Below are 26,219 nucleotides of genomic sequence, written 5' to 3'. Positions count from 1 at the left end.
AACGAATGAACTAGGAGCAAATCCGAACTTCTGAGGCTGTGGCTTTTTTGTGACATCTCGGGAGACAGAGAAGGGACACGCGCGGCAGTGGAGGAGCATCTGACGTATTTCGTTTTTCGTAGTAGCTCGTGATTCCTCGTGCAGAGGCCCCAACATTGTAGTTCCCTGTCCAACCGAACTAACGTGCGTGTTTGCTTCGACAGTGAAAAGTTGTCTAACGTGCCGCGGTCGCCCGTTAGCCACGACACGCAAGGTGAAATTAGACACAACACGAAGTGCGTAGCCGCATATTTACCGAACAGCGCGCTTCCAGAGCGGGTTCAAGGCGTAAATGGAAAGCCAACGCAAGGACGAGAAGGGTGCCTCAGGTCAAATTGTTGCCTATCATCAATGGGGCGCACTGGGTCTCGTGTGGGGCACCGGCGTGAGGCCATTCACCTGGCTTCACCTAGATGTTTCAGGCGGCAAGAGAACACCAGAGGGCAGACGTCACGTCCGAGCCCCCGGCGTAAAGATATACACCATCATCCACTGGAATCCGCTGCAAAGTCAAATATATATTGGCACAACGCGAGCGGCAAGATGCACGCGTGCACACATATGATTCTACACATCAGCCAGTATTGTACATGCGAACAAGTCCAGACAACGTTGTAGACAGTCAAACAGAAGCCGAGGCCTTCCTAGCAAGGTGCAAGCGCGACCTTCTGTCACCAGTACTACAGCGGCATTGGATCGGTATTCTCGGGTCTTCCTCAACGGCGGAATCGATCGGTGGCAGGTTCCCTACATGTTGATGTTGCCACTTGCAGGTTGATGGCTGGAAAAGTTGGAGTGGGGCAAATGTGCTTTCATCGGCACGAAAAAACCAGCGTGTTCTCCGGTCTCAGGGCAGGTCGTTCAACTCTGACATCGCAGGCAGACTCCGGATGAAGAAACGGGCCTCCCGTCCTAGGCAGGTAGTCTCTCGCGCGTTGAACGATGGCCTCCGCTCCCAGCAGTACATACAATATCGGCAAGTCAGTCTGGCCTTCTGCTTCCACTTCGTCAACGTTATTGCAGTCGGGTACAGAACATAGATATGAAGTTAGTCACACGAGTGGACACTTATTCTCATCTTCTGGCCAGCATTTTCTCGTTTTTCTGGAAAGGAGCTTTTCGCCGTTCCATGAAAAATGCAGCACGACTGGCATGTGAACAGTGGCACGCGCTACGAGATGCAAGGGATCCACCAGAAACCCGGACCACGACGAAAGAAGGCCGTAAGTCCTGTTGCAGGGGAGCAAACGGAGAGAGGACAGTCTCCTCTACTATTCTTTCTGGATATTTTCTTGCAGGAAGCCGATGTATCTTAGAGAGAACCACCAAACCGCAAGAAGCACAGCACCGCATAGCGGTAACGGCTGCGGCTCGGACGAACCGTTTACGATACACCATGAATGCCAGGACTACAGTACAAAGGAAACAGAAAGAAAGCGGGAATCTGAATTCACCGCTTGCGAGTGCGGGGAGGTGGTCCTTGGTGGAGCGCTTGAGGAATTCGAAAGTGTGAGCTGAAGCAATTGCGCTCCGGAGACGCAACGTGTGGAGCTCTCTAGCGTACCGGACTGCGAAGTTTCTGACCGAGTCGTGGGGATCGTCTGGTAGACTGGCAAGAGGCGGCAGACTGGTGTTACTCTAGGCGCGCTCTTGGAAAATCAGCATGAGTCTGCTAATCTGTCGGTCCGTCTCTCGTTCAGACGTCTGCTTTTCTCTCACACGGTTTCAGCAACAAAGCGTGCCTCGCAGTCGAGTCGATGGTTGGGTTGGAGCGTTGCATAGACAATGTGCGCGGCCATCTGCTGGCGGCTATCTCATTCAGAACAACTTGCTCGAATGCATAGCGCAGTCCTTTGCTACAGCCCACCCTGAGAAGCATGCCGGCAGGTTCTCCATTTGATGTGGTATCTGAGGCTGGTAGCGATGATGAGGCACCCTAGGAAGTATAGAAGTGATCCTTGTCTACAACTGTTGTCTACCGAAGGATCCGTAGTTTCTCAGTATATCTGGAGTACTGGTGAAAACTCGGTCCAGGCGGAACGCAGAGCTTGCTTTGTACCGCGTCTGCTCGCGCCGTATCAAGGATGCCGTCGTACCGCTCCTTCTCAAGCACTGAAAGAAGCTCCGCCCGAAGCGGTCACGTGAGCCCTCCATCGGCGGCAAGAGTCCTCGTCCAACTACGTGGATGCGAACTCGCACAGCCGCTGCCTGCATCACTGTGTTTGTAGCTGCAGCGCCCGCTCTTCCACCCCTTCTCATTTTCCCCCTTCCCATTTGTAGCTTGACACTCTGACGCGCAGGGATATTTGTTCCATTCAACAAAGTGCAGCCACCTCCCTCCTCGCCTTGCGCACCCTGACCCGCCCGGCGTCAAGGCTCGACAGCCGACAGTCGGCTCCACCTTCTCACCGCCGGTGGATACAAACACTCGTTGCTCTTCGGGGGCTCTGCACGTAGGGGTCACGTACCTCACACACAACGGTCGCCATCTCCGCATGCAAAGAGTGTAGGCCAACGAGCGATGCGGTCGTGGCTCGGGTCTTCTGCCCGCCGTCTGCTACTTGGGCGGGGGCAGCGCGAATCAAGATCCCCGAGCCTCCGCCGCGCCCAGCAGCCTGCTGTTGCCAGCAACCTCGTGTGCAAGTCACAGGACAACCTGCTGAGCGGTGAGGGGAAACAGCGGAGAGGCGCGCGTGTGCTCCGCCCGCGCCCTTCCGCCACGCCGAAACGCTGCGCCTCCAAGAGTGATGCACGTTGAGATTTCACGTCGAGATTCGAAGGAGAGAGAGTGAGTGAGAACGAGAGAGTGAGAAAACGAACAATCCATGAGGGACGATAAGGGGGACTTTGGGCGGCTTGTCTGCCTGCCTCTCTCCTTCGCCTTGCAAACTGTCTAAGACGCGCACTGCTGGGGCACGCAGGTCAGGTCCCGCTCAAAAACGTTTGAAAGGCAAAGCGCGCGCGTGCAAATCTCCGGTGAGCTTCTCTGAGGCCAGAGAGACAGAACCGCTGCAGGAAGAGCAGAGGCACCAGGGCGAGGAGCAAGTACGACGCTGGGCCGAGAGAGACGCTGCGCACGCACAGAAAGCAGACGCGCGGAAAACCTAACCCTAGAGCGAGTAAACCCTGGCAGGACAAGTGGCCGCGGAGAACGGCAAAGAAGGAGGGCTGCCACGAAAGGACAGCGACAACGCGAGCGAGCCATCAGGAGACACAAACCAGGCGTAAGGTCGAGGGCTGTGCAGCACTGCAGCGCACTTCCGCCCCCGCTTGCAAAGAGAAACACGCAGTCCCAGTTCCCTTCTCCTTTAAAAGCTGGTGCACAAAAAGCTACGCGGCCGCACGCCCATCCAGCGGACCATGCACAGACAAAAAGACTCGCGTCGTGTCTCACACTGGTTTTCAGTATCAAGAAACGACAGTTTCTGCGCACTGTCGCAGAGCGATCAGCATAGACAAACACCCCACTTCGTCGCACAGCGAACCCACAAGGGTACGCGTATAACAGAGAAACAGGTAGGCACAGGCGCGCTCGTGGCTTTCATGGACACTCTCGCACGACCTTTATGAAACTCATTTTTGTTCGCTCTCTCCCTGCGCGCCAGGCTCGCAGCACTGCAATGAATCGTGGGTACTGCATCTCTGCAAACGGAAGCTCACGCATGTGCACGGCTCGCCTCATTCGGCCCGAATCCCTGAGGGCCAGCGTCTTTCCGCGGGTCACATGTTGCGCAGTTCTTCGAGCTCTCCTCTACGGACTCTCGAGCCCCGCAGGGTTGTTCGCGCGAGCTAAGACTTACCTGAAGTCCGTGAAGTTCTGTCGCGGCGCCTTTTGGGCATTCAGGAGGTCGTTCAGTCCATCCCTATACTGCGCGTTCGTCCCGCTGTCTCGAATGATGTTTCTGAGCATGCAATACTCGAAAACAATCATGCTCGAGAGATTGCATGCATTCAGGAGGCCCATGGTGGCGACTGTCCGCGCCCGGACAATCCAGAGCGTCAGCTGTCTGTCCTCGCCGCCCCGCTCTCCTCCGTTAAGTGCAGCAGCTTCACCACCTCTCCCGCTGCGAGTTCTTCCCTCTGCCGTATGCTTCTGCAGGAAATGACTGAAACGACCGCCGCGCGGCGAAGAGTCTTCCGCTGGCATGCTGACGTAGTGCGTGGCGTCGGTCTTCGCGTCGCCGGGGTGTAAAGTGATAGGCAGAACCGCGGAGTGTTTCTCTCTCGGGAACCAACGCGAGGGCAGAAAGTCGCTCCAGCCCCCCCCACTCGAGCAAAATGAAGGTTTCACTTCCCTTGTCGCGAACGCGCGCGACAGCTCGTGCTCACGTTCCGTCCCGAGCTCCGATGCGGCAGGCCGCCCTCCTGCGTGCGCCGGCATCATCACGGCAGCGTGCAGGGCGAAGGCCGGAGGAGCGGAGAAGGAAGGAGATGGACAGCTGAGTGGCGCAAGCGCCTGGAGGGGCGGCGCGCTCTGCGGAGCGGCGTAGGCGCACTCGCCGTCTCCCTGCATCGTCTGTCCTCGAGGCTGGCACGGGGCGGTCGGGGGCGGCGGCCGCAGACACCGCGAGGACGCCGAGAAGGGCTCAGCTCCGCGCGACTGGTCGCCAGAGCAGGCGTCGCGGGTCATCCCAAGTTTTCGGTCCGCGGGACAGGAGCGCCCGCCAGTCTCGCGCGAGGCCTTGCGCGTCTCCCGGTCTTCCACTTCCTCGGGAGAGCGGTAGACCGCAAAGAGGAACAGGAAGCCGCACATGGCGCAACTGCCGCACACCAGGCAGCAGAGGTACGCGCTCACAGTAACGTACGCAGTGCCCCCGACGATGAAGCACGGCGAGACGAGGAAGGACGAGAAGCACGAGAAAGAGAAGAAGGACGCCAACCTGAACAAAAAAAGAGACCGAAGCAGCGCGGACAGAAGGAGCCCGGTCGACAGGGCAAGCGCGGCGCTGTGCCAGGAAGCGCAAATCGGGCGAGCGACGCAGCGGCGGCGACAGGCCTACGTAAGAAGAAAGCAGAAATGCAGGGCACTCGGGTTCTGCGCCTCTCACCGGCCGTCGTCGCATGTGAATGCCTTGCACGCGTGGTACGAGGAGAGCAGGAGACTGACGCTTCCTTCTTGGATCTCGCGCTGGTGCTCCAAGTCCAGCTTGGAGAGTGAAGATGTCGGAGAGGAGGAGAAAGAGGACGACTGGTGGTGCGCCGCCTCTTTGTCCGGCGCCGGGTCAGTTGCCGAAGGCCCAAGTGAGGGGGAAGGAACAGGCAGCGAGAGCGACTCGCCTCCTGAAGATCTGCCTGCTTCTTCTGTGCTGCCACCGCGGGCGCTGCCACCCTCGCTGGAGATCGGCGACTCTCCAACGGCGGCTGAGAAGCCCGAGGACAGAATCGGCTCGTCCGTGACTACGCCGTCTGCGCCTACCTTGCGCAAGAGCCCGGGGCGGCTCTCTCTCTTGTCGGCCTGCTTCCTCCCTTGGAGGAAATTCGAGGCAGGTTTGGCTTCGTGCTCGGGCTGCGGAGCCTTGGGGAAGGCCCGCTGCCCTCCCGATTCACGCTTCGCGTGGTCGCGGAAAGGCGCGGCCGCCAGGGGCGGCGAACGAGAAGAGAAGTCGGCTGCGGCAGAAGAAGACGCAGCCGCGGAGGCAACGGAGACAGGAGACTGAGACGCAGGGGACGCGGCATGTGAAGCGCCTAGAGGCTGCTGAGGCTGCGACGAGAGAGCGGCCGCAAGTGAGGAGGCGAAGGAGGCAGAACCAACCTCGACTGCAGACAGCACACCCGGCGGCACCGCAGGCAGGCGAGGCCAATCGCTGGAAGACAGCAGGCGGCCCGCCGCGGAGGCGGGAGGCGACAGAGCGCGCGAAGAGGGAGCGGAGATGCGTGTCCACTGCGCGTCTTCAACTAGGGCTTGCCGACGCCAAAGCTTGGTGTGAAAGAAGGTCACGGTGTGGTGTTCCTGCGTAAAGACGTCGCGGCCGTCGATGACGAACCTGTGCGAGCCGCGCAGCAGAGGGCACAGACGGCGAATCCACCTCACGGACACGACGAGACAGCGAAGCAGAGAAGGGCAGCAGCCTCCAGCGGGGCGCTGCCCGAGGACCCATCGGCGTCCGCAGACAGGAGTGAGGACGGAGACACAAAAAAAAGACACACAGAACGGAAAATCCAAACGACGGGACAGGGGCAGGTGGGGGGAGGGGGGGACAGCGCCGCCGAGCAAGCACGAGAGACGAGAGATCGGACGGAGAGTAGCGGCAGTCGACGGGTGAGCGCACATCCGCCTTTCACACTGCAGCACCGGCTGCATGCCAGAAAAGTCTGTCTGTCTATCAAAGGAAAGGAGGCACAAGTTTCTGCCGGCAGGGGTCATCCGTCTTCTCTCGCTCAGCCTTCTCTCCGCTGGCCTTACATGGCATCGTACTGGAAGAGCAGCGCGAAGAGAACGAGCCCGAGAGTGGTCGCGCACGCGCCGCAAAAGACCTGAACCAGCCGTCGCTCTTCTCCCTCCGCTGTGGCGAGGGTGCGGCGGAGCTGACGCTTCGCGCGGGCGAGGCTCTCCGCCGCGTTTGCCGGCAGGGCTTCTCGCGGCGAGCGAGACGGCGGCGGATACCGCCCCGGCGGGGGCGAGCAAGAAAACTCCGTGCTGTCCTCCCGCGAGCCGAGAAAAGGTTCCAAGAACGCAGAGCCCTCACCCCGCGACGGTCTCCGCGGCAGTCGCGTGTACACGCCACCGCCGCGCTGGGGGTACGCGCCGGAAAAACGGCCGAGCGCGCCGGCGTCAGGGGGATGCGGTACGCGGAACGAGGGATCTGCGCGGCCCGCGCTGTGAGGCGGCGGCACCTCAGAGCTCCCTGGTGCGCGCTGCTGCGCAGCCAGGGGTCCCGGCGCCATGGGGATGGGCAGGGGGGGGAGGGGGGAGTTGGTAGGCAGGGTAGCCGGAGGCCAGTTTTGCGGATCGAGCCCGAGACACGCTACTAGAAACGAGTCAGCAGCCCAGTGCGGGGCGAAAAACAGGGCAAGGAGAATGCGAGACCAGTTCACCACGAAAGTTTGGGACCGGAGCCTGCAGGACCCGCCATGTCCCCTGGCTGCAGCAGGCGGCAAGCGAAGCTCTGCGAGAGAGGCAAGACGCGAGAAATCAGAGGAGAGGACGCTCGCGAGGCCAAGGAGAGGAGAATCGCCAGAATGTGTCCGGCAGGCGGTGAACTCCTGAGGCCCTGCGGTACGGAATTCGAAGGCGGCGGGTTACTGCCAAAGGCACTCTAGTGTCAGGAGAGGCCGCCAGCCAGTGCCGCACAACTTCCCAACGCACAAATGCAATAGACAAGCAGAAGAAAGGATGCGCTCCATAGGCATGCCGACAGTGGCGAGGAAAGGAGCAGCGCGGTAGGGTCGAGGTCCGGCGGGCGGGCGGCTGACGGCGCGCACGTCCTGTTGGCGCTGTGTAGACGGAAGGATTAACCCTGCGGAGTTGCAAGCGTGTAGAGGTGGTAAAACGGGAATAAATTCATCCGTGACGACCGTGAAAGCTCTCGTAACCCGTGAGAGTGCCATTCAGCACCGCCAGGTGTGCTGTAGCCCTGGGATCAGGGCTTACCGAGTGTCTGGCGCCCCGAAAATCAGCCGCGGTCACTCAAACGCGGAGTCCGATGCCTTCTGACAAAGGGAGGCGAGAATATGAGATTGGTGGGGGATTTTATAACAAGGGAGGAATATGACGAACGAGTTTTCTTTCTGCACCGCCAAGGGAACGTGGACGAAGTCATGGCCTTGTGGCGAGGCCCCAGTCTGCATGCGCTTGGAAAAATTGAGCCAGGCGTTGCATGCGTGCGATTCCGACCGCATCTTCTGTGTATTCACAACATATGAAGAGAATGTTTCTTGCAATCGCCAAAAGGGGTGACCGCACGTCCGTCGCTGTCAACTGTAGTCTGTAGAGCTCATACCGGGAACTGGCAGACTAGCCGTCAACCGTGGCAGTGCCAGGCAGCATGATGCATGTGTCCGCTTTTGGCTCAAAACGCTCCCGTTTCAGGGTCTGGCGCGGGAGCCGTCGCTCGCGAATTTTCCAACGACAGGCCAGCATTTGCTTCGAGCCTCTCCAGTTCTGTCGAGCACCTACAGATGCCTAGACTCGTAAGGCGAGAGAGCGAGGCCTCTGGTCTGTACGGACGCTAACAGCGAGATTTTGAGCAAAAGGTCACTTTCGAGCGTAAATGTGAGGCGACTAGGGTAGTCGAGAGAGTCATGGTGCCGCTGGAGGCTTCCGCTACCGCGCAACGCGAGAGTCCTGCCAGCGAGAAGTTGAGGAAAAGCATCGCAGATAGCACCACTATGCCACGATACAGGAAGCGAGGCCCCCCGGAGTCACATCGTCAGCGCATGCAAACGAGGTAGCATTCTTTATATAGTATGTGCATAGAGCGGCGCCGGCCGATGTCCATGCGCTCAGCGTCATTTTGGTGTCGTAGTTTGGGACAAGTGAGCCGGGAGTCCTTGTGCGAGGCTGATTTGATGCAGGAGCTAAGGAAAGGGCACGCTATACACTTCGCGAAGTGAATGCTGCGTTGCGTGTTGACAAAAGGTTAAGCCCTCCTCCTTCCGTTGCAGGGGATTTCTAGGCAGCCAGGTCTCGCATACTAGCATTACACATTGTCGTCCTGCAAAACACAATTGACAAGGTGTCAAGCCTTCTACTCAGAGAGGGTCGTGACAGTCTGTTTGCACGTCGTTCGAACATTTGAGTGTCGAAGCGAGTGTCTGCGGCTGCTGTCTGGGGGCGCCTGCGACAGTGGCGCGGTGGTGCCTCCGTTCTAGTTTGTGCCGTCGAATATCTCAATTTTCGGGTGTCTTTTGCATATCTAGTGACACGAGGGAGAATCAGCCAAAAGAGCTGCTGGATTTTATCTGCCACCAGAGAAGGCGGCACTCCGGAATCAAGTTTGCTGGGGCGCGGCCAGCTACGCAGAACTATCTATTTCGTGCGAGTTCATCGGCTGTCCCCGAGCGACCTGCTTTCGCAGGCCCACGGCAGGGCCTCCAGCGGCTGAGTTGTGAGTCGAGCTGATCTAGTTCGCCGAGCCTGGCACGGTGTAGGGGCTCTCCGCTTGCGGCGTGTAGCTTCGCGCTCAACTGAATTGCAGTCCAGTGTTTCTTGCCTTAATCTTTCTTAAGTAGGCTCCTAGGCTCGCAGCCACAAGAGTACGGAGTCAACAAATCGCGTGCCCAAGCTCAGCAGTTATCAGCAGCTCCGTATGAGGATATCAGCGTTTCCGCTGAAACGCGGTAAACCAAAATGCCGCGTTTCCGAAATACCTCTGCAGTAGAGTCGCACTCGAAAAATCTGTAGCTGCCTCAGCACCGGCCGGATTCTCAAGGGAGCCGACGGGCAAGGGCCTCACTGCGGCCTAGAGGGGGTTTTTCGATGGATTTTCCAAGTCTATCCTTGAAGGATGCGTCCACAGAGTACCGCGGCCGCCAGGTGCGATCCGACTGAGGACCCCACAATCCCCCTTTGCAAAAGACTCACACGCTGTCTCTCGCGCATTCGTTCCTCCGTTCTCCTTCCCCTCTATGGGTGTACCTGTCCCGCCCCCCTCACCCCCCCCCCCCCGATCCGCCCTCTCGAGAGCAGGGCACCCTCGCGCGGCAGCGCCACGAGACCGGCATCGCCAGAGTGGCTTTATTCTCTAGGCAGTCTTTTTTAAAGGTGGAAATGCAACTCTGGCCTCTGCGAGATGAGCACTCACACCTTGTCGTCGTGGTAGAGGAACTGGGTATCGCGGTGGCCGGCTGGGACATCCACATCTGCGTCAGCAAGCGTGTAACACCGAGACGGCAAGTGAAACGCGAGATTCAGCACTGTAAGACGCGCCGCAGAACCAGAGATACGAGCCAACGCTAGACTGGGCTTCCCCGTGTTTCTTCGCTCCTTGCTTACTCCTGTTCCACTTGTCTCCTTCTACTCTTCAGGTCTCTCCACGGCACACTGTTGCCCTTCGCAGCGACCTCTGCTTACTGCTCTCTACGTTTTTCGAAGTCTTCTTCGGCTCCCTCCCCGCTGCCCTCCCCCCCTCCCCCGCTGGCTTACGAGCAGCATTGTCCATGGGAAGTTGCTTCTGCTTGGCGCTGGTAAGCATTGAGAGGATCGCCACGGCGACGGCGCTGATCGACAGAGACGGTCTCCAGTCCGAGCCCAGGAGGTTGAGACAAATATCCCCGTTCGAGTACACGTGAGGATGAACAGGGGCTGAAGTCGCACCGAAAAGAACGAAACGTGGCACAGATGGGACGCAGGCAAGCGAATATCCGCAGGGCGACGACTCATGACTCGCGCAGTGTGAGCGGCCGCGCGAGCAGAATTCCCATGGCGCGCGGCGACAGCCGCAGTCGCGACAGCTTCCGAGGAGAGGTGAATGACGAGGGAGAGGGATCTGACAGCGAATGAGGAAAGCCTGCCGACGCGCGACGAGGGAGGGGCAGTGTGTCACTGACGGAAAGGGGTACCGTTGAATGTGGCTCCAAAAAACTCTGTGGCAGAGGCACACGGCTAAGTCTATGGTAGGTGTCCTGCGGTGCTCTCAAAAAATCGGGGAGCGCTGTTTCTTACTGGGTTGCAGGAAAAAGCAGGTGGGAGCCTTGAAGGGGTAATCGGGAGGAATCACAACTTTCAAGCGATATGTTTCGTTCTCGTAAGGACTTCCCTTTATGCCGGTCATCTCTATCAGCCACACGCGAATGTTCGAAGGGTGTACGTACACCCGACAGTTCGGCGGCGGGTTGGACAAGAATGCCTGCAGCTCCTGAAAAAGTTACAATGATCCAGAAGGCGTTTGGGTTCACAGAGAACAAGGCATCAGGAGGGACGGAGTGAGAAGCAAAACAGTGATGCAAAACTCCTGGACAAGCAGTAGACGTCACGCACTTGTATTGGGTCCATGTGAAAATATCTATACACGTACAGGAGGGAACACACACCGAACCGGACGCTCACGCCCAAGTGACTCTTGACTGTCGCCCCACCCCCCCCGTCCCCCTAAACCCAGCCTTGTGTCGGTAGGCACCAACCATACAAGAGGGAGCACGACCCTGATGGCAAGATCAGCGGAAGGAGAAGGAAACTGGATTCTTAAAGTCCAGAAAGCAGCCGATATCGACCCGAGACGCGTCCCGCCTGCAAAGCCATTCCTCGCAATTCGTCCGCGTGTACGAACTCGCCCATTCGACGCGGGAGACAGGCGCCTCCAGAGCGGCCGCAGGCGGGACGCGGCACCCCAGCACTTCGCCACATCAAGAAAAGCATCACGGATTCGTGCTTTATTTCCGCTCGGCTGGCGCCTTAGCACGTGCCTTTGAATGCGGTCTTTCCCTCCTCCTACCTTCTGAACGCGGTAATTTGCGTGACCAGGGCTGAAGCGCCGCTGAAGGTGACGCAGAGCAATCGCCTGTTGAGCTCCGTCGGCTTTCTTCTTTTCTTGCGCCAGACGTTCGCGGCCTAGTTCACCTCGCGCGTCTGCCGTCTCCGCCTCTTGTTCTCGGTCTCGCGCTGAGTCTTCGCCTTCGCCTCCTTCTCGCAGGCGATCTTCCCGCTGCGCTTCCTCGACTGCGTTCCCGCCACCCTCTCCTGTAGACTGTCGCCCGTCTCTGGGTGGAAGTGCGCCATCTGCGAGGCTTTTCCCAACTTCCTGCTTCCCGTCCCTCTCCTCAACGTAAAGCTCCCTTTTCTCTTTTAACTCGCGGTCAGCTGCTGCGCTCTTCTCACTCTCTTCTCTTGTGTCTTCGCGCTCCCCTATCTCTCCAGCCGTGGTGTTTTCGGTTCCACGTGCCTCTGAAGACGCGATCGGCGTTCTCTCAGCCCTCTGCTGCTCTGTGCAGGCAGCCTCCACGTCCTGCGAGTGTAGAGATCCAGACGAGGAAGGGATTTGCGGCCTTCCACCTTCTGTCTCCGTTGTCTCTTCGGCGCCCCGCGAACTGCAACAGGGCGGCTGCGCAGCAGCGACGCACCCAAGTGTCGGAGGCACGCATGCGGCCTGTAAAGGAGGCGCCCCAGAGGGCGAAGGTGCTAAGCGGGAAACCGAGGATGGAGGCCAGTCTCGCACAGAGTTGGCATCTAGCTGCGCGAGGTCGTCTGGGCTTCTTCTCATGGCTGAACCCGCATAGCTAGAGGGCGCGAGTCCCAAAGGACGCGAAAAAAAAGGCCCTGAAGCCGGCGCAGACGGCGACGCGAGGGAGCCACCACGCGGGAGGCCAGAAGAAAAAGAGACATCTCCCCCCGATTGGCATGCGGACGCGGCAGGGAGGGGCGAACGCGAGGAGGCAACCGGAGACGAGGCCGCGCCGCAAAACGGCGGGATGCTCTTGTCAGCCCTGTCCGTTGCAGGTAAGAGAGTTGCTAAGAAGAGAGATGGAGACTGCGATAAAGACCAAGGTCCAGTGCGGCTTCCAGTCCTCTCCCACCTGGAGACAAGCGGAAAAAGATGTGCATGGGGCGATGACACACAGGCGAGGTGCGTCACGTAGAGACGAGAGAGGGAACCTCTCGCTGCAGACGACGTTGCAGGCGCGCCAGCCGCAGTGGAAGCCCAGCGCAGAGCGCGCTGCGCAGCGGGGCTCGTGCGATCTCGCGGCAAAGAGGAAAACGAGGGCAGTCCTTCTCGACGGCCGACGAGCTTAGAATACTGGGGTGGAAGGGCGGCAAGGGCTCTGCTGGCCCTGAGAGCGGAAAACGAAGACATGGCGCACCGAGGGACGAAAACGCAGCTGTCAACTGTCGCGCCTTGATGACGAATGCAGAGAGCTTGAGAACGCAAGAGACCGAACGAAAGATACAGTGGAGAGTTGAGGGCACTGCTGGAGACAAAATGGAGAAGGACTAGAGACAAGAAAAAGACAGAGGAGCGGGCCTTCCAGAGGGATCTGGGGCGCGCCGGCTCCCCCTGCTCCATGTTGGGCCGCTTGCGGCGCCAGGGCGGAGGACGAAGAACGAAGCACCCGCCTCCCCGAAAGGTGTAGAAAGCTTTTCTGATGGTGAGCCCTGTCTTGTTTAGTCCCTCCATGGCGATGTTCCCCTGTGATTCGTTAGATAGACATAGAGAATGGCGTTCTTTTGAAGCTTTATGTTAGAAGTGCCAGAGCTTGTTGAGAGCGCATTATTCTTGTCCCCGGTGTTGGACTTTCCTGGCATGCGCAGGGAGGAAGAAAGACGGGCGGAAAAGCAGCACCCGCATGCCAGTGGCACGCTCCATGCGCGTTGAAAAGAGGAAACTGGATCTGGCGGAAGGCGAGGGAGACGAGGAGAAAGACGGAAGGCAGGAACAGCCGAGGAGAAGTGAGAGAAGCGAAGCCTAGGTCAGTTGGAGAGTGACGAAAGAAGTGAAGGGAATAGAGAAAAGCCGCGGATATTGTATTTTGCATGAGGAAACCTGGTATTCTGGGCTCGGTTGGGAGTGCGCAAGGCAAAGAGAAAATTCACCGGACAAGGATGAAAGCGAGAGATGAAAGGGAGAAAGAACAGCAGGCAAAAATACGAAAATTCACGGCGACCGGCACATGTCCTCTTTTTTTCGCCGCCCTCAAGCGCAGATGAACGCAAGTCAGAAGAAAAAAGAAAAAAAGAGACGAGCTGCTTGGAATCCGCAGAATCCGAGACATAACGGCCGTGGACGTCACACGCGCGGCAAACGCAGAGACAAGCGAGCTGCTTGATGCGAGAGTCGAAGGATGCAATCCGTCAAAGTTTAGCAGTGTCACTCGCTTGTAGAGGGAAGAGAATACTTTAATTCTACCTGCTTTACACAAGAGCCGGAAGGGAATTCACTACGGGTCACCTCAGGGACCGTACCTCCATCGTGTGCGGCAACGCATGCCTTCTGCGATGCCCCCCTGCGGAGACACCGACCGGCGCGCGCGGGTCCTCGCTGGAGCCCAAGGCGAGTGCGTCGGTGCGACTTTCCGACGACAGTATCTGTTCCGCCCAAAGTAGAAATGGAAGACACGAGGAGGCGACACTCCCCCCCCGCAGTCTGGTGTCCTGCTTTGAAGCTCGAACACGTTTCCAGTGAACCCTGCAAACCCGCGAAACAAGGTCAGCGGCGCTCAGTATGTCTGTACAGGGATGCACTCGTAGGATGCACAGTCCAGCAGAGCGGCCGCTTATCTGTGTTGTCTTTTCTCGAGGTCCAGTGGTAGTGTTGCGAGTTCCTGTGCCCTTCTCGCACAATCTGCCGTTGCGCTACCATCACTCTGAGGCGTGGCGGTCAGAGCGCCGCAGAAAGAAGGTCGCCGCTGATGGCTCACACTCAGAGCGGCATCACACAAGCTATAGGTCAATCCCCCACTGAAAGATATGTCTGTCGTCTAGACCATGCTGGCTTTCGCCGTGTCCGCCCCGCATTCTCCATGCCGGCGCCCCGGGACCACCTTCTGGAAACGCTCGTACGCCCCCGCCTTTATCGAATCAGCGGATGTTACAGTAGCTAGACACCGTCTACGTGGTGCACGCACCGAAAGTCCCCTACATGAGCTAAGGCAGACGCAGGTCCGATGCTCACCCGGTTGTCCCGCCGCACCCCCTACAGTATTGCTGTACAGGGGTCTCCAGTGTAGGCGAGGCCCCGGGTGAACAGCTGGTCGCGGAAGTCGGAGCCAGACTCCGCTTGCCAGTCAGCTCACAGCGTGAGTCTCAACAACGAGACGAGAGTGCTTGTCATAAACAAATGCACCAAAAGAGGGGCCTCGAAGCCATACGCCTCCTCTGTAACTGGGCGTCCTACGCGCTCCATCTGTGGCCAAATCTCTTTTGAGGTCTTGGAATTGAAATGTCTCAGGCGTCTGTTGCCAGAGGAGTACCGGAATTTTCTGCGCGTGGAGGAATGCTAGCCTTCCATTTACCGACATTCACGTTCGACATGAGTATATGAGTCTGTCGGCGACGATGCAGCCTCTCAAGAAGACTCGTAGCTTCGTCTGTCCGGGCCTGCATGTGGGTGTGGAAGTCACTTTGTTTGACGTCATGAGAAAAAAAACACAGGGAGAGCAGCCCTCGTGGTGGATGAGGGTCGATCGCTCCCCCCTTTTTGTGCCAGCGAACATGTGTCTTTTGCTTGACACTTTTTCTTCCTTCCCCGTTTGGAAGTTAACTTTCTGGCCTCCAGTTACCTTGAGCGGTCTGGAGTGTATGAGCTGTTCTTCGTCTCCTTCTTTTTTCGCATTTTAGTTTTGCGCTGGAGGCACAGTAGGCACTAGGACCCCGCTCTCGCAGTGACGGTAGCAGACTCCTGCAGGTTATGGCTCGCGTATTCTCTCTTCCTGTGCATTTTTCGAAAGGTCTGACAGGATTCTTCATTCCCATTGATGCTCTAGCGTCTCTGGTTCCTGTGTCTGAACGAGTAGCCCCCACATCGTCCCCAGCTTTCAGGTTCCGTCTGCCACCGACCAGCAGGCGAGCATCGCCCGCAGTAAATGCCACTTTTTGTAGCCTTCGAGTTCGGATCGTGTGCTCCAAGACATGCTCCCGCTTCTTCATAGGATATGAATGATTGTGAACGCGTTCCTCTGTATGAAACTGCGGCGCTTTCCGCACCTCGTACAGTCCGTCTAGAGCACCTGACACTCGGTGTTGGATGCGTTCCTCGCACGATCCCGCTCCCTCTAACGCCCTCAACAGAGTTTTTTCTCCACAAAACACACCCGATCTGCTGGGCCGTGGTACGAGTCTCCATTTTATGAATCGACAAGGAGTCCAACCCTACCAGCAAGTGAACTTGCTACGGTGAAACTCGATCGAGCATTCTCACCAGCACAGGGGAACCCTACAAAGATACTTCCGCCTTTCGTCGGCGACTGGATGTTGGTATCGGAGGAAGCAGCATTCGGGAGCTCAGTCGGGTATGGAAAAGTAGAAGGAATCATCAGTTGTCTTTATTCTCACATAATGTGTGGAGAGCAAAACTTCAGGTGGTACACTTGCATGCGGACGGCTGAGGTACTTTCTCATGGGCACCACGTTCCCGGCACATCGACTTACTGTTTCATGATGTGTGGAGTGTCGCTGTATGCACACACAAAAGTGGCAGTCACGTTGCTCTCTCTAGTCTCCATCTGTGCTTGCAGCTCCTGGGGACCTCTAGTCTCCGACACATTCTCCACTACCGCTCTGCATAGAGCGTGGGCCCTGAAGTTTCTCGCATTTTTTTCCACTCCCTTCGTCGCCTAAAAGCGTTCGGTCAAGCAGGAGCACCCGCTAGACGGAAGCGGGCTTGGCACGCGAGAGTACAGCGAAAGGTACTTGGCGTTGAGCAGCGACTGCGACGGTGATGACCTCAAGACGCCCTTCCAGTTTCACAGGGGCCAAATAGCCCGTATAACGGAGCCAGAAAGATATCTGTCATGAACAGAGGAACACCATCACCTCGATATATGCTTTCACAAAGGATGCACGCATATATCCACGGATACACCGCGATACCAGTTAGCCTCGCGTATAGTATCTGTATGTTTTTGTGTACTTCGATGAGCTCCGCTGTCTCGGCGCTCAGTTTGAAGTGCTACAGTATCTGCTGTCTTCGCGCCTGAAACGAGAATCGCTTCGAGCCCTGCGTGGGATCTGAGGCGTTTGCGCAATATCGTCATGTGCCCCGTCTCTCTCGAGCTCAACAGTTGCGGAGAAAAAACAAAGATGGAGGAACGGTCCGACAGCGATAGGGGCCAGGTTTACTCGTGTGACACAGAGGCAACAGCAGACACGAGTATTGCAAATCCTTCTCTTCCCCCTGTTTTGTCTCTTCCTCTTCCTTCTTCATCTGTGAGCAAGCACAGTCCTGCGCGTGCTGAAACAAAGTCGAAAATCGTAAGCATTGTTTCCTCGCCCCTTCCGAATCCAACTGACAACCGCCTCGCTCTGAGCGAGGATCTCCCGGCAGACGTTGAAGCGCAGGCGCATCCAAATGCAACGAACGAAACGACGATCGATCCGAGTCACACAACTTCCGTTCTATCTTCCTCGTCTCGGGAACGAGAACTCCCTCCAGATGCAGGGAAGCGCCTCAAATCTGGCTACGTGCCATACAATCCCTACAGCCTCTCTCAGACGACGCGGCAGCTGCTCGAGTTCACAGAGCTCCCCTTCATGATTCTGTGGGTATACTTGACCTACTTCATCGTCATTGTGGCTTTAACGGCATCAAAGGTCAAGAAACTCGTATGGGTCAGCGCGGTGGTCGCCGGCACCCTTGTTGGAGTTGGCCTCAACGCCAATGCGTACCGCGCAATCATGTACAGGGGATATCCGGACGTTGGGTAAGGACGCGGAGGGTCAACGCCAGAAAAGCGGTTTGCAAAGCAGTGTTGATTTCGACTGCTTTCAGCAAGCCCCCCGAAGCGGACTCGTTTACACACGCACTGCGCAAGTTTCGGCGGCCGCCTGCTAGATGCACGGGATGCCACATCGTAGGAAAAATCGAATGCGGTTATGACGTACCGCTTGCAACCGTGCCGAAAGTGTACGTTTTTCGGTCTGCTACCCTCAAATAAGAAGTTCCCGGCTGCGAGAAAGTCAGCGCCAACCGGGGTATGGGGTCAGCGCTTGCGTGACTTCCCCCTGCACCTCTGTGGAGGCGATCACTTTCGCATGCTTGACTAGTTCTCGTTCGCCCTTTTCAGAAGCCCGTATCGGTTGTGGAAGAAGAAAGACACGCAGTGTAACGGAAAGGGGGGGGGGGGGGACGCTCGCACCAGAGAGGTTCAGATGAGGCTAGTAATCTGAGTGGTTGACGCAGGCACCTGTCTCAGCACCACGACGCAGAATTCCTGTTTCTCCATACGTAATTTGCGTACATATGCCATACTCGATTAGGTTGATCAACCGCCATATCTGTAGGCCACGGTCAGGGGGCGGCTCCGTTTGCAACTTCCTCCCCCACACAAAACTCTCCTGTCTTGGCATCCCCCAGGCTGCAATGTGTCTCTTTTGCGTACAGGATGATTGTCCGTTTCTTCCTCATTCCTTTCGGTGTTTCCGCGCTCTCCGGATTAACAAATAGCCTAAGAGAGAGGTTTATGCTGGTGTTTCCGAAGGATCCCGTGGAACTGGTTATTGCCGTGGCATGCCCCACGGTTGTCGTATGTACTCTAATGCTGAGTCGCATTATCATTTTGCGGAAACACCGCGTGCCTATCACGCTGAGAAATTTTCTTCTCAATGGAAGAATTTACTATTAGGAAATCGTCTCCCATATGGCGCGTTCCTGCCCAGAAGAAGGGATCCAATTGTAGAGATGCATTTACGTGTATTCAACGATAACCGGCACATTTACATTATTATATACATAGATGTAGGTTAGCTTCACAAAAAAAGAATAAATCGGGCTGTGTTATGATACTTATTCAACAGATGTTGCAATGTGCACACCTACATGTGGAGAATGATATATGTACATTCTTTTTTCCCTCCCTGTGTCGGTGTCGAACCGATATCCTGTCCTCCAGAGGCTGGCTCTGATCCGGCCCACTGGAAGGCTGACACGCTACGAGAAGAGGCCTTAGAACGAAAGCAGATTCCTTCAGGAGAGAGAAGCACGTTGCCGGGGGAGCAGACGACTGTCGCTACCCCTATAGGTGGAACAGGGCTTCCGGCTGAGGTGGCCAAAAGGTGGTCGATCGTCGTATACAAGGAAGGGAAGGCACGAAGGGCAACGAGAGCAAGTAGGGACAAGGAAAAATTGGAAGGGACGAAAACTCCTGGTGCTCCGTTTTCGTTGGGCGACTCTTGGTTTTCGGGTGTGTCAATCACAATATTGATTCGCAATGAACTGTAAGTTTATTAAGAGTGCTTGGGCCCGCGGGAGGATGAGAAAGCTGTTTTTCGACTATCGGGCTCGACACGAAGAACCGTTTCAAAAGCTAGCGTACCTCCGCAAGCTGAAACACCTGAATCGCTGCTTCTTTCAGCGGATGGCCGCGGGCCTGCTGCCACCATCGTGCTATCACCAAAAGAAAAGACGCAAAACATATCGAATGCTAAATGTATCACGAGCAAACGGGGTTGAATGACACCTTGTGAGACAGCTGTATCCGGATTTATATGAGTGTTTACATCCGTGGTAGACTCTACGTCGGTTCATAAGGGACTTGCCCGGGCCCGCGTCTATCCGCGAGATATCGCTGCGACCCTGGAGTTGAATTTTGCTGTTGAAGTGAAGGAATTGAACTCTTTGTGAACTACATTGTGTCGTCAGAGGAAAATCAGAAAACGGGCGCGACTACGCTACTTCTTGTCCCTCACGCCACTCTTTGCCTTGCTGTATAGATACCATGCGAGGTACAGACGCCTTATCCCCAGGAATACACAAAAAATGCACCCTTCTGGGCATCAGGAGCAGGGCGACAAGGACCCATCAAATCCCAGTTCACGGGTAGATACCTCTGTCACGGGCGCAACAGGCACAAAAGCGGTCCACATACGGGCTCACACACGAAATAGATCAATATGAGCATGCTAGATAAATCGTAGAAGGCGCTAGCCCACAGCGGAATCAACCTGGTGATAAACAGTGGGGATTACTGGCTCAGATCTTTGTGTCAAAGGGGCACTCCCCGATTAAATCGGGTCCCTCCGCTCCGCAGGTGAGTACGGAAGCAGCACTCCGCTGTTCGATGGTCAGGGGGAGGGAAACACGAGGTCTTGCACATACCTGATTCAAGTTAAAGGCTGAGCACACGTTATTACCTTCCAGCGTAGTCGAAAGGGGGTAGCAGTCCTCCGCTTCAAAGTTCAAGCGCAACCCCGTATTCTCCACCACTAAAAATAACACCTCAACAATTCTGTTAAGCGAAGGAATTGCCGCCCCTAACGCCCGCTCCCTGCACACGTTGCGGAACTATTCCGCCACACAGCCAGTGCATGCTAGATCGAAGTCCTTCGTCCTATTGTTCCTTAAATCAATCCTGAAATTCAGCTACGAAAACTAGAAAAAAAAAAAAACTCCCTCCACTAGAACCAGGCTAAGACACCAACTGTTGAATGCCTGGTGTTAGCGGCAGCGCAAGCACTAACCGCTGATCAGAAATTGAGCTGTGGAGCCACCCACTAGGGACGGGCCTAGCCCATTACAGTCCACGGAATGCAATGTGCCGCTCCGAGCTACGACAGGGCGATACCGGAGCCGCCCCGAGCGCCAGCCAAGTAAGTTTAATGGACGCATAAAGAGGTGCCCCTCACCTCTTGCTGCGAATCACAAGCGATAGGCCTCCCCGCACTGCCCATTATCGCTGCCGTAGTAAGCGAAAGGATATGTGAAGTACCGAAAGAAGATCTCTGCAAAACAAGGCCAAGCGACTGCATTCATTTCCCTAGGGCTATTTCAAAGTGTGGACCGGCTGAAAAGGAGTTTAGCCTTCGCGCTGTCGGGTTCATGTCTGCATTGCACAGTGTGGCTTTGCGAAACAGCAACCTCTCGGTGCGCAGCAGCTACGCGTGTGACGCTGATGTTTCATAGCAAGCCAACTTTGTTTCTATTTGAAAAGCTTATTGTTCGAGGTCGCGTGATTATAACCATGTGACTCAACTTCTGATTCGAGATTGTTCGGGCGGAACCCATCTTGTCGATCCGTTTTGTCTCTATCTCGCCGTAGCGGCGGCGAACTGATGCGTAACGAGGGTGTTCACCGCATGCGTAAATCGCACAGACATGATGCACATGAAAGCGCGGGCGTTTTCTCTATAAAGCAACCACATTCACGGAACAATTTTTTCATCCTCCCCTCCTGGCTTCAGAATTAGTCTGTCTGCTTGTGGAGGTGCCACTGTAAGTTATCTCAGACATCGACTTGATGACCAGACATCCGCGCAAAACCGAGTGTGAAGCAATTCGCCGGATTTACGACAGACAGAGAGGCGACCGACGACATAATCGTCGACGCTAGTAGAGGACAACAGACAATCTCGCGAAGGCACGACATTTCCAAATGGTGTTTCTCTGCTGACATTCGTCGTTGCAGGCGTTTCGCGAGTGCGGGCCAGCATCGGCAAAAAGCCCGTGCCGCTCATTTGCGCGGTTTACCACCAAGCATCCGCTGCACCAAAACGAGTTCAGGCAGGACAGTAAACGAAACGGAGAAAGAGAGCACTTGCTATCCCGTTAAGAGACCGAGGACACTGCGTTCGCTGTGAACCGAATGGAACCGCATTTTGTGGCAGTAGGCGTGAGGTAATTCCGGTGCGTGTCTCCCGTCCCCTTCAAGTTGTGCAAGACCGCGCGGTGGCACTTTTTGCACTTCCCCTGCGCACATTAAGGCTGCCGCGGCGCACCGGAAATGCGGTAACAGTACAGGTGCGCGGTCGCCGCCTGCGGAAGGGGAACGAAACCGCGCAGAGAAAAGTGACGAAGCACGGTTGGGCTTCTTGTGGGTGAGGTCAGGAGATCAGTGAACGACCTTGCGCAGCAGCGGTACACTGCCAACCCATGCCAAGCGACCAAAAATTTTGGCAGATCGGGAGATGCTCACGACGAAAATAGATTCCGGAGCAGGTATGATGTGGTGCGACAGGATTCTACGTCGCAGGCTTCCCCTACTGGACTAGGTGACGTGTTCTGGAGGGTTTAGGGTTTATTTACCGCATTAGCTGACACCTGTAACAGGTGGAAATACCAACGGCCGCCGCAGCCTGCGAACACAAACGCAAGGGCGTCCTGACTACGCCCTAGGGAGCCGTCACTCGCCCCCACAACCACACGTGTACTGCCATTGTCCATCACCGGAAGGAACCGATACACTACACGTCTTTCAATGGCACATTCGTGTGGGGTGTCGGGGCACTTGACACAGTATCGTTTCCGATGGGGAGGTTTGTTGCCGCCTTTACCTGGCGTGGATTGTTGACGAGGCTGAGTTCTCGTGGACACTCCTCGTCAGCTGTCAATTCCCCTCACACACCTGGATTTGTTCGCGACAGACACGATGCTCTGGATATGGGGGAGTACGCGGGACATTGCAGAGTTTCGCGACAGGCCTCGGTACGCTCATGCGGTGCGCCAGGCATCCGCGAGCATGCAGCAGGACGCGTTGCTCCACGTGACACGGGCACTCTTCCCTTGGAACTCGAACACCCGTTTGGGACACCGTATACGTGAACTGTGACCTCCTCCTACTGCTATTCGACAACGAAACGGTACCGGCGGTCTGCAAGACCCACCGATTACCCGATTTCTCGGTCGAACATCGCCTGTTCGTCAACGTGGCAGCCACATCTACATGATAGGCCCGTGCAGGAGACTGAGCCCTGAATGTTTTCCAATACCCCCACTACGTTTGTCGGAGCAGCAGCGCTCTTGGATATAATACCTGCTACGTAAAATCCTCACATGGTCCATGGTCGTGCGCCTTTCTGGGTGTCAGTCAGCACAAAAATAATTCTGCACACATGTATGCGTTATTGCAGCCTAGTGAAGGCGCGGGGTGGGGGGAGGGAGTGGGGGGGGAGGGGGGCAGAAAGACTGAACGCGGGGAGTGCCCTGCCCTCGGTGGCCTAAGGGCATGGAGTCTAATGCAGGGCTGCGGATGGTGTCCGGACTTCAGCAGGGAGTCAGACCAGTTCATGCTGCCCACATGAGCCACTGAAGACGGCAAAACATGCCAGCTAGACACGCCTTGCAACTTGACGCAAGTCTTAGTCGTCTAGGGGGTGCGCTCGGGCATCACACGAGCCACTGGAAGCGCCCCTGGAACATACGAACGTCACCGACTCGCAGGCGATCACTCGAGCGTGTCTCGTTCGCCAGCGGGGCGGCACAGTCCATGAACTGCACCGAGAAAAGGACTCTAACCAGCCAGGGCAATTTCCATGTGATCATTAAGTCTTTTAGCCAGGAATCAGCCTCGGCTTTTGTCGCGTTGGTTTCTAAAGTACCTATTCTCCAGTAAGGTGCATACGAATCTTTCCGGACGACTATCGTCTGTTTTGGCTAGCCGCGGTGTGCGGGATCGTATTGCAGCGCCAACCGAGACAAGGGGGAGGCGTGTTGCGGTCCTCTATCTTGGCAGACACGAAGAATGCTTTGCTGGCCCCTCCGTCAAAGGATTCAGGTGGGAACCTGTTAGAGGGATACAGCGACACAGCGGCCACTCTGACCCCACAGCAGGACGAGGATGAAACGTACGGCGTTTCGTGGCTGCAGCAGGGCGCGCCTGGCAAGCCCCGGGTGAAGGGGTACGACAACAAAACGTTTTCAGAGGATCGCACACCCACTCCGTCTAAACCGAAGGATAAGTGCAGCCGGGCCTTCACAGGAACAGCAAAGGCGTGGTGCGCCTGTGCGGAAGCGGGTGCTCGAGCATTTGAACTGGCTGCTACTTTCGCCCGCTGCACTATTCCCGCGGCCGCGTCACGACTCGTCGCGCGCATTCCAGGAAGGATTAGGCCCAAGCCAACCCTGTACCCACCACGGCCTGACCCGCACGCAAATCCACAGTATTTCCACGGGCAGCACCCTGGCGACATCATACTCCAGAAAGTGCTCTCAACTGTATAATGGAGTGCCACGGGGACGAATCGAAGAGTGGGAGACTATCATCCAGTTCTCCGGAGCACTCTCTGGGCAGACGACGGACTCAGGGCGTACGTCTCCAAGGTGACGAATACCGAGAGAGAAGTGAGCAGGGGCCCGGCTCCCGGGAATGGCCGATACGGCCTCGTGGTGCAGGGGGAGGACCTCAAGAAACTGAAAGAGTTCATTGTGAAGATTCCACATTTCCACAAGAAGCCGACATGGATGGACTTGCAACTCTTGATGAATGAGACACAATGCCACAAAATGTTTCCGAAGGTTAAGAACCCGCGGCCAGTACATGCTATTCTACGAGTGTTGGTCCCTTTTGAAGTGTACTGTCTCTCCCAGGACACAGGACATCTGCTCATATCGAGTTCCCGTATTGGCACTCATGGATCGCGAACACTTTCTTGGTGGTGCCCGAAGCTCGGACGTCGCTAGAACGCGTCGTCAGGGCCTTGAGCGAGACCCCGCTGCACAATAACAATCTCGCAAATCACGCACGACTGCAACTAACAGCTAGCTTGATTGGGCTGGGGGCCAGTCTGCAAGACGAAAGAGGTGTCCACGGCAGCCTGAGTCTCGACAGTTTCCTGATCACACGAGATGGCAGTGTCTTCTTGAGCGACTGCGCAACCATGCAGAAAGTGGGCTCGAAAAGGCAGACCTCCTTGCTTCAGGTGTACATCCCGCCCGAGAGTGGCTCAGGCCGTCAGCCGTTTGCTGCTCGGTTTCCGCTCGACGCATGGCAGCTAGGCGTGATTGTATACGTAGTCTGGTGCGCGGCGATACCATTCTTTGAGGCCGGTGAGGCAGGAGTCAGGCAACTGGTGCCCAGCCACGCGTACGGCTTCGTTCCTGCAAACGTCAGGAAGCTGATTGAGAGGTTTCTTCACTCTTCGCCGCAGCAGCGCCTACTCCCTATTGCAGCAGTGCAGACGTCGGTGTTCAAGGATATCGAAAATTCGATAGCTGCAGCACTACAACTGTACGAGACACACGAAACGGAGTGTAGACATAGTATTTACGCTTGAATAACACTTGTTTTTTGGGGGGTTTTCATTATTTTCTTACGTGCTATATTTTTGTGTTGCGTGACACTGTTCTTCGAGTAGGAGCAGAGTCACTGAGGTCAGCGAGTGCCCGTGACACAGGCGCCCGCCGTCCGGCTCAAAATAGGCCTTGATGCTCCACAGAGTCTATGCAGCAGTGCGTTGAATCTGAGCGTGATTTCACTCTTGGGGGGGACTTTACATGAGTTGCGAAAGGCCGACAAGCGGCGGTTGCTTGCGAAGCGGAGTAAACCTGCGTGCTTCCAGGGCACCGATGATTCGTTTGCTGAATATGAAATCCAACCCGGTGTGGCCACTAGAGCGAACGCCTTAGGCCACTGTCAAACAATGCGAGTTTAGCTCGACGCGGGTGTTTAGTGGACTCCAGTATTCAGGCGTCACTATGCCCCATCGTCGCGGCTCCGCACGCTGCGGCAGAATTGCTCTGCGTCCACACCCATACTACGTATGTATAGCAGGCCGCGTAGCGTCCGGAATTATGCGAGCATAAGGACAATACTTGTGCCAGTCAGCGCGGAACAAATTCTGCATGCGTGTATGCTTTTTTTTTTTTAACGCAGTGAATGCGGCGCCGTGGGCAGCGGGGAGAGGGAGAGGGGGGGGGGGGGGGGGGCGGAAGGGCGCTGCAGGAAGACGGGTAAATATGTACTGGAACGAGAACTGCGTATGACAGGTCACTGAGGCGAGAGATGAGACTTTTCGTGGCTCCAAGTAGAGGCGGTAACGAGACTATTGGGACCTGCCACCATTCCGTTAGGACTATTCCGAGGTGGCTTCTTCGAGTCATGAACACAGCTGGATCGAGGTGGCGTTGAGCTGCGCATCACGCTCTGTTCTTCCCCAGATCTGCATCGAGGCTGTACCAGACTAGCATCTATCTCACTTTTCTGGATCCATCTGCTCTGACGAGACATTGGAGATGTCCACATTCGTTATGAAGTGCAAAGAGAACTGACATTCAATACGTTTGCTTGTGTGGGGAGCAAGCAGTCTCTATACTGACATGAATCCTCATCACGACAACACGCACGAATAGCTTCTTTCTGCTTTGGTATCGTTGTAGAGGAAAACATATCTCTGATCCCAGTCTTTTCTTGACCGTTCAGGAGGTGCAGCTTGAACATCGTACGAACCACGAGTATTCCGGCAAGGATTCACTTTGTGGGTGCGGAGGGGCTCGTTTCTCAGACAGAAATGAGCAGATGGTGGAGAGTGAAGACTTGTTCCCGAAGTGTTACGTACCGCCCCGACGACTGCTCAGTCTGCCCCGGGAGTGCTTCGATCAACCATCTCGTGTGGCGGGGAGACCCCACCGAACAAGCAGAAAACAGCCAGCGTTCCTCGTTGTGGAGGCGTCAGTTGCTGTTCCCGGTTTGCGACTCGGTTCTCCGAGGAAAATACATTCGGCGAGCAGGAAGCCATTCAAGTTTTGACGGTTCCTAGGACGAGCGCACACGCAGCCCAACATGGATTCACAACAAAGAGACGCAAAAAACAGACGCATCCGGCTCCGCAAGAACGAACAAAATAGATGCCAAAGACGGTCGCTCCCCCTTTTTCGGCAAAACTA

General features: G+C 56.3%; 4 protein-coding genes across 4 annotated transcripts; 2 read left to right on the top strand and 2 right to left on the bottom strand.

The window, feature by feature from the left end:
* Positions 1 to 2,961: 2,961 nt before the first annotated feature.
* On the bottom strand, positions 2,962 to 6,924 carry BESB_026510 (uncharacterized protein; the record flags this gene model as incomplete). The annotated part of the gene is made up of 5 exons (XM_029361331.1): positions 2,962 to 3,109; positions 3,840 to 4,119; positions 4,294 to 4,919; positions 5,088 to 6,023; positions 6,443 to 6,924. 5 exons carry the CDS (start codon positions 6,922 to 6,924, stop codon positions 2,962 to 2,964), a joined length of 2,472 nt encoding a protein of 823 aa, XP_029215686.1.
* A 2,854-nt stretch (positions 6,925 to 9,778) lies between these two features.
* Positions 9,779 to 13,088, bottom strand: BESB_026500 (putative ubiquitin conjugating enzyme E2; the record flags this gene model as incomplete). The annotated part of the gene is made up of 4 exons (XM_029361330.1): positions 9,779 to 9,840; positions 10,124 to 10,282; positions 10,643 to 10,835; positions 11,412 to 13,088. The coding sequence occupies 4 exons, from the start codon at positions 13,086 to 13,088 to the stop codon at positions 9,779 to 9,781; spliced, it is 2,091 nt and encodes a 696-aa protein (XP_029215685.1).
* A 3,620-nt stretch (positions 13,089 to 16,708) lies between these two features.
* Positions 16,709 to 18,249, top strand: BESB_026490 (uncharacterized protein; the record flags this gene model as incomplete). Its single annotated transcript, XM_029361329.1, has 2 exons — positions 16,709 to 17,328; positions 18,009 to 18,249. 2 exons carry the CDS (start codon positions 16,709 to 16,711, stop codon positions 18,247 to 18,249), a joined length of 861 nt encoding a protein of 286 aa, XP_029215684.1.
* A 3,738-nt stretch (positions 18,250 to 21,987) lies between these two features.
* BESB_026480 (uncharacterized protein) lies at positions 21,988 to 24,725 on the top strand (the record flags this gene model as incomplete). The annotated part of the gene is made up of 5 exons (XM_029361328.1): positions 21,988 to 22,056; positions 23,022 to 23,236; positions 23,642 to 23,852; positions 24,329 to 24,564; positions 24,692 to 24,725. 5 exons carry the CDS (start codon positions 21,988 to 21,990, stop codon positions 24,723 to 24,725), a joined length of 765 nt encoding a protein of 254 aa, XP_029215683.1.
* Positions 24,726 to 26,219: the final 1,494 nt, after the last annotated feature.

This window comes from Besnoitia besnoiti (assembly GCF_002563875.1).
Source record: "Besnoitia besnoiti strain Bb-Ger1 chromosome Unknown contig00014, whole genome shotgun sequence".
In the NCBI taxonomy this organism is placed as follows: domain Eukaryota; phylum Apicomplexa; class Conoidasida; order Eucoccidiorida; family Sarcocystidae; genus Besnoitia; species Besnoitia besnoiti.
This window is presented reverse-complemented; position numbering and strand designations above follow the sequence as displayed.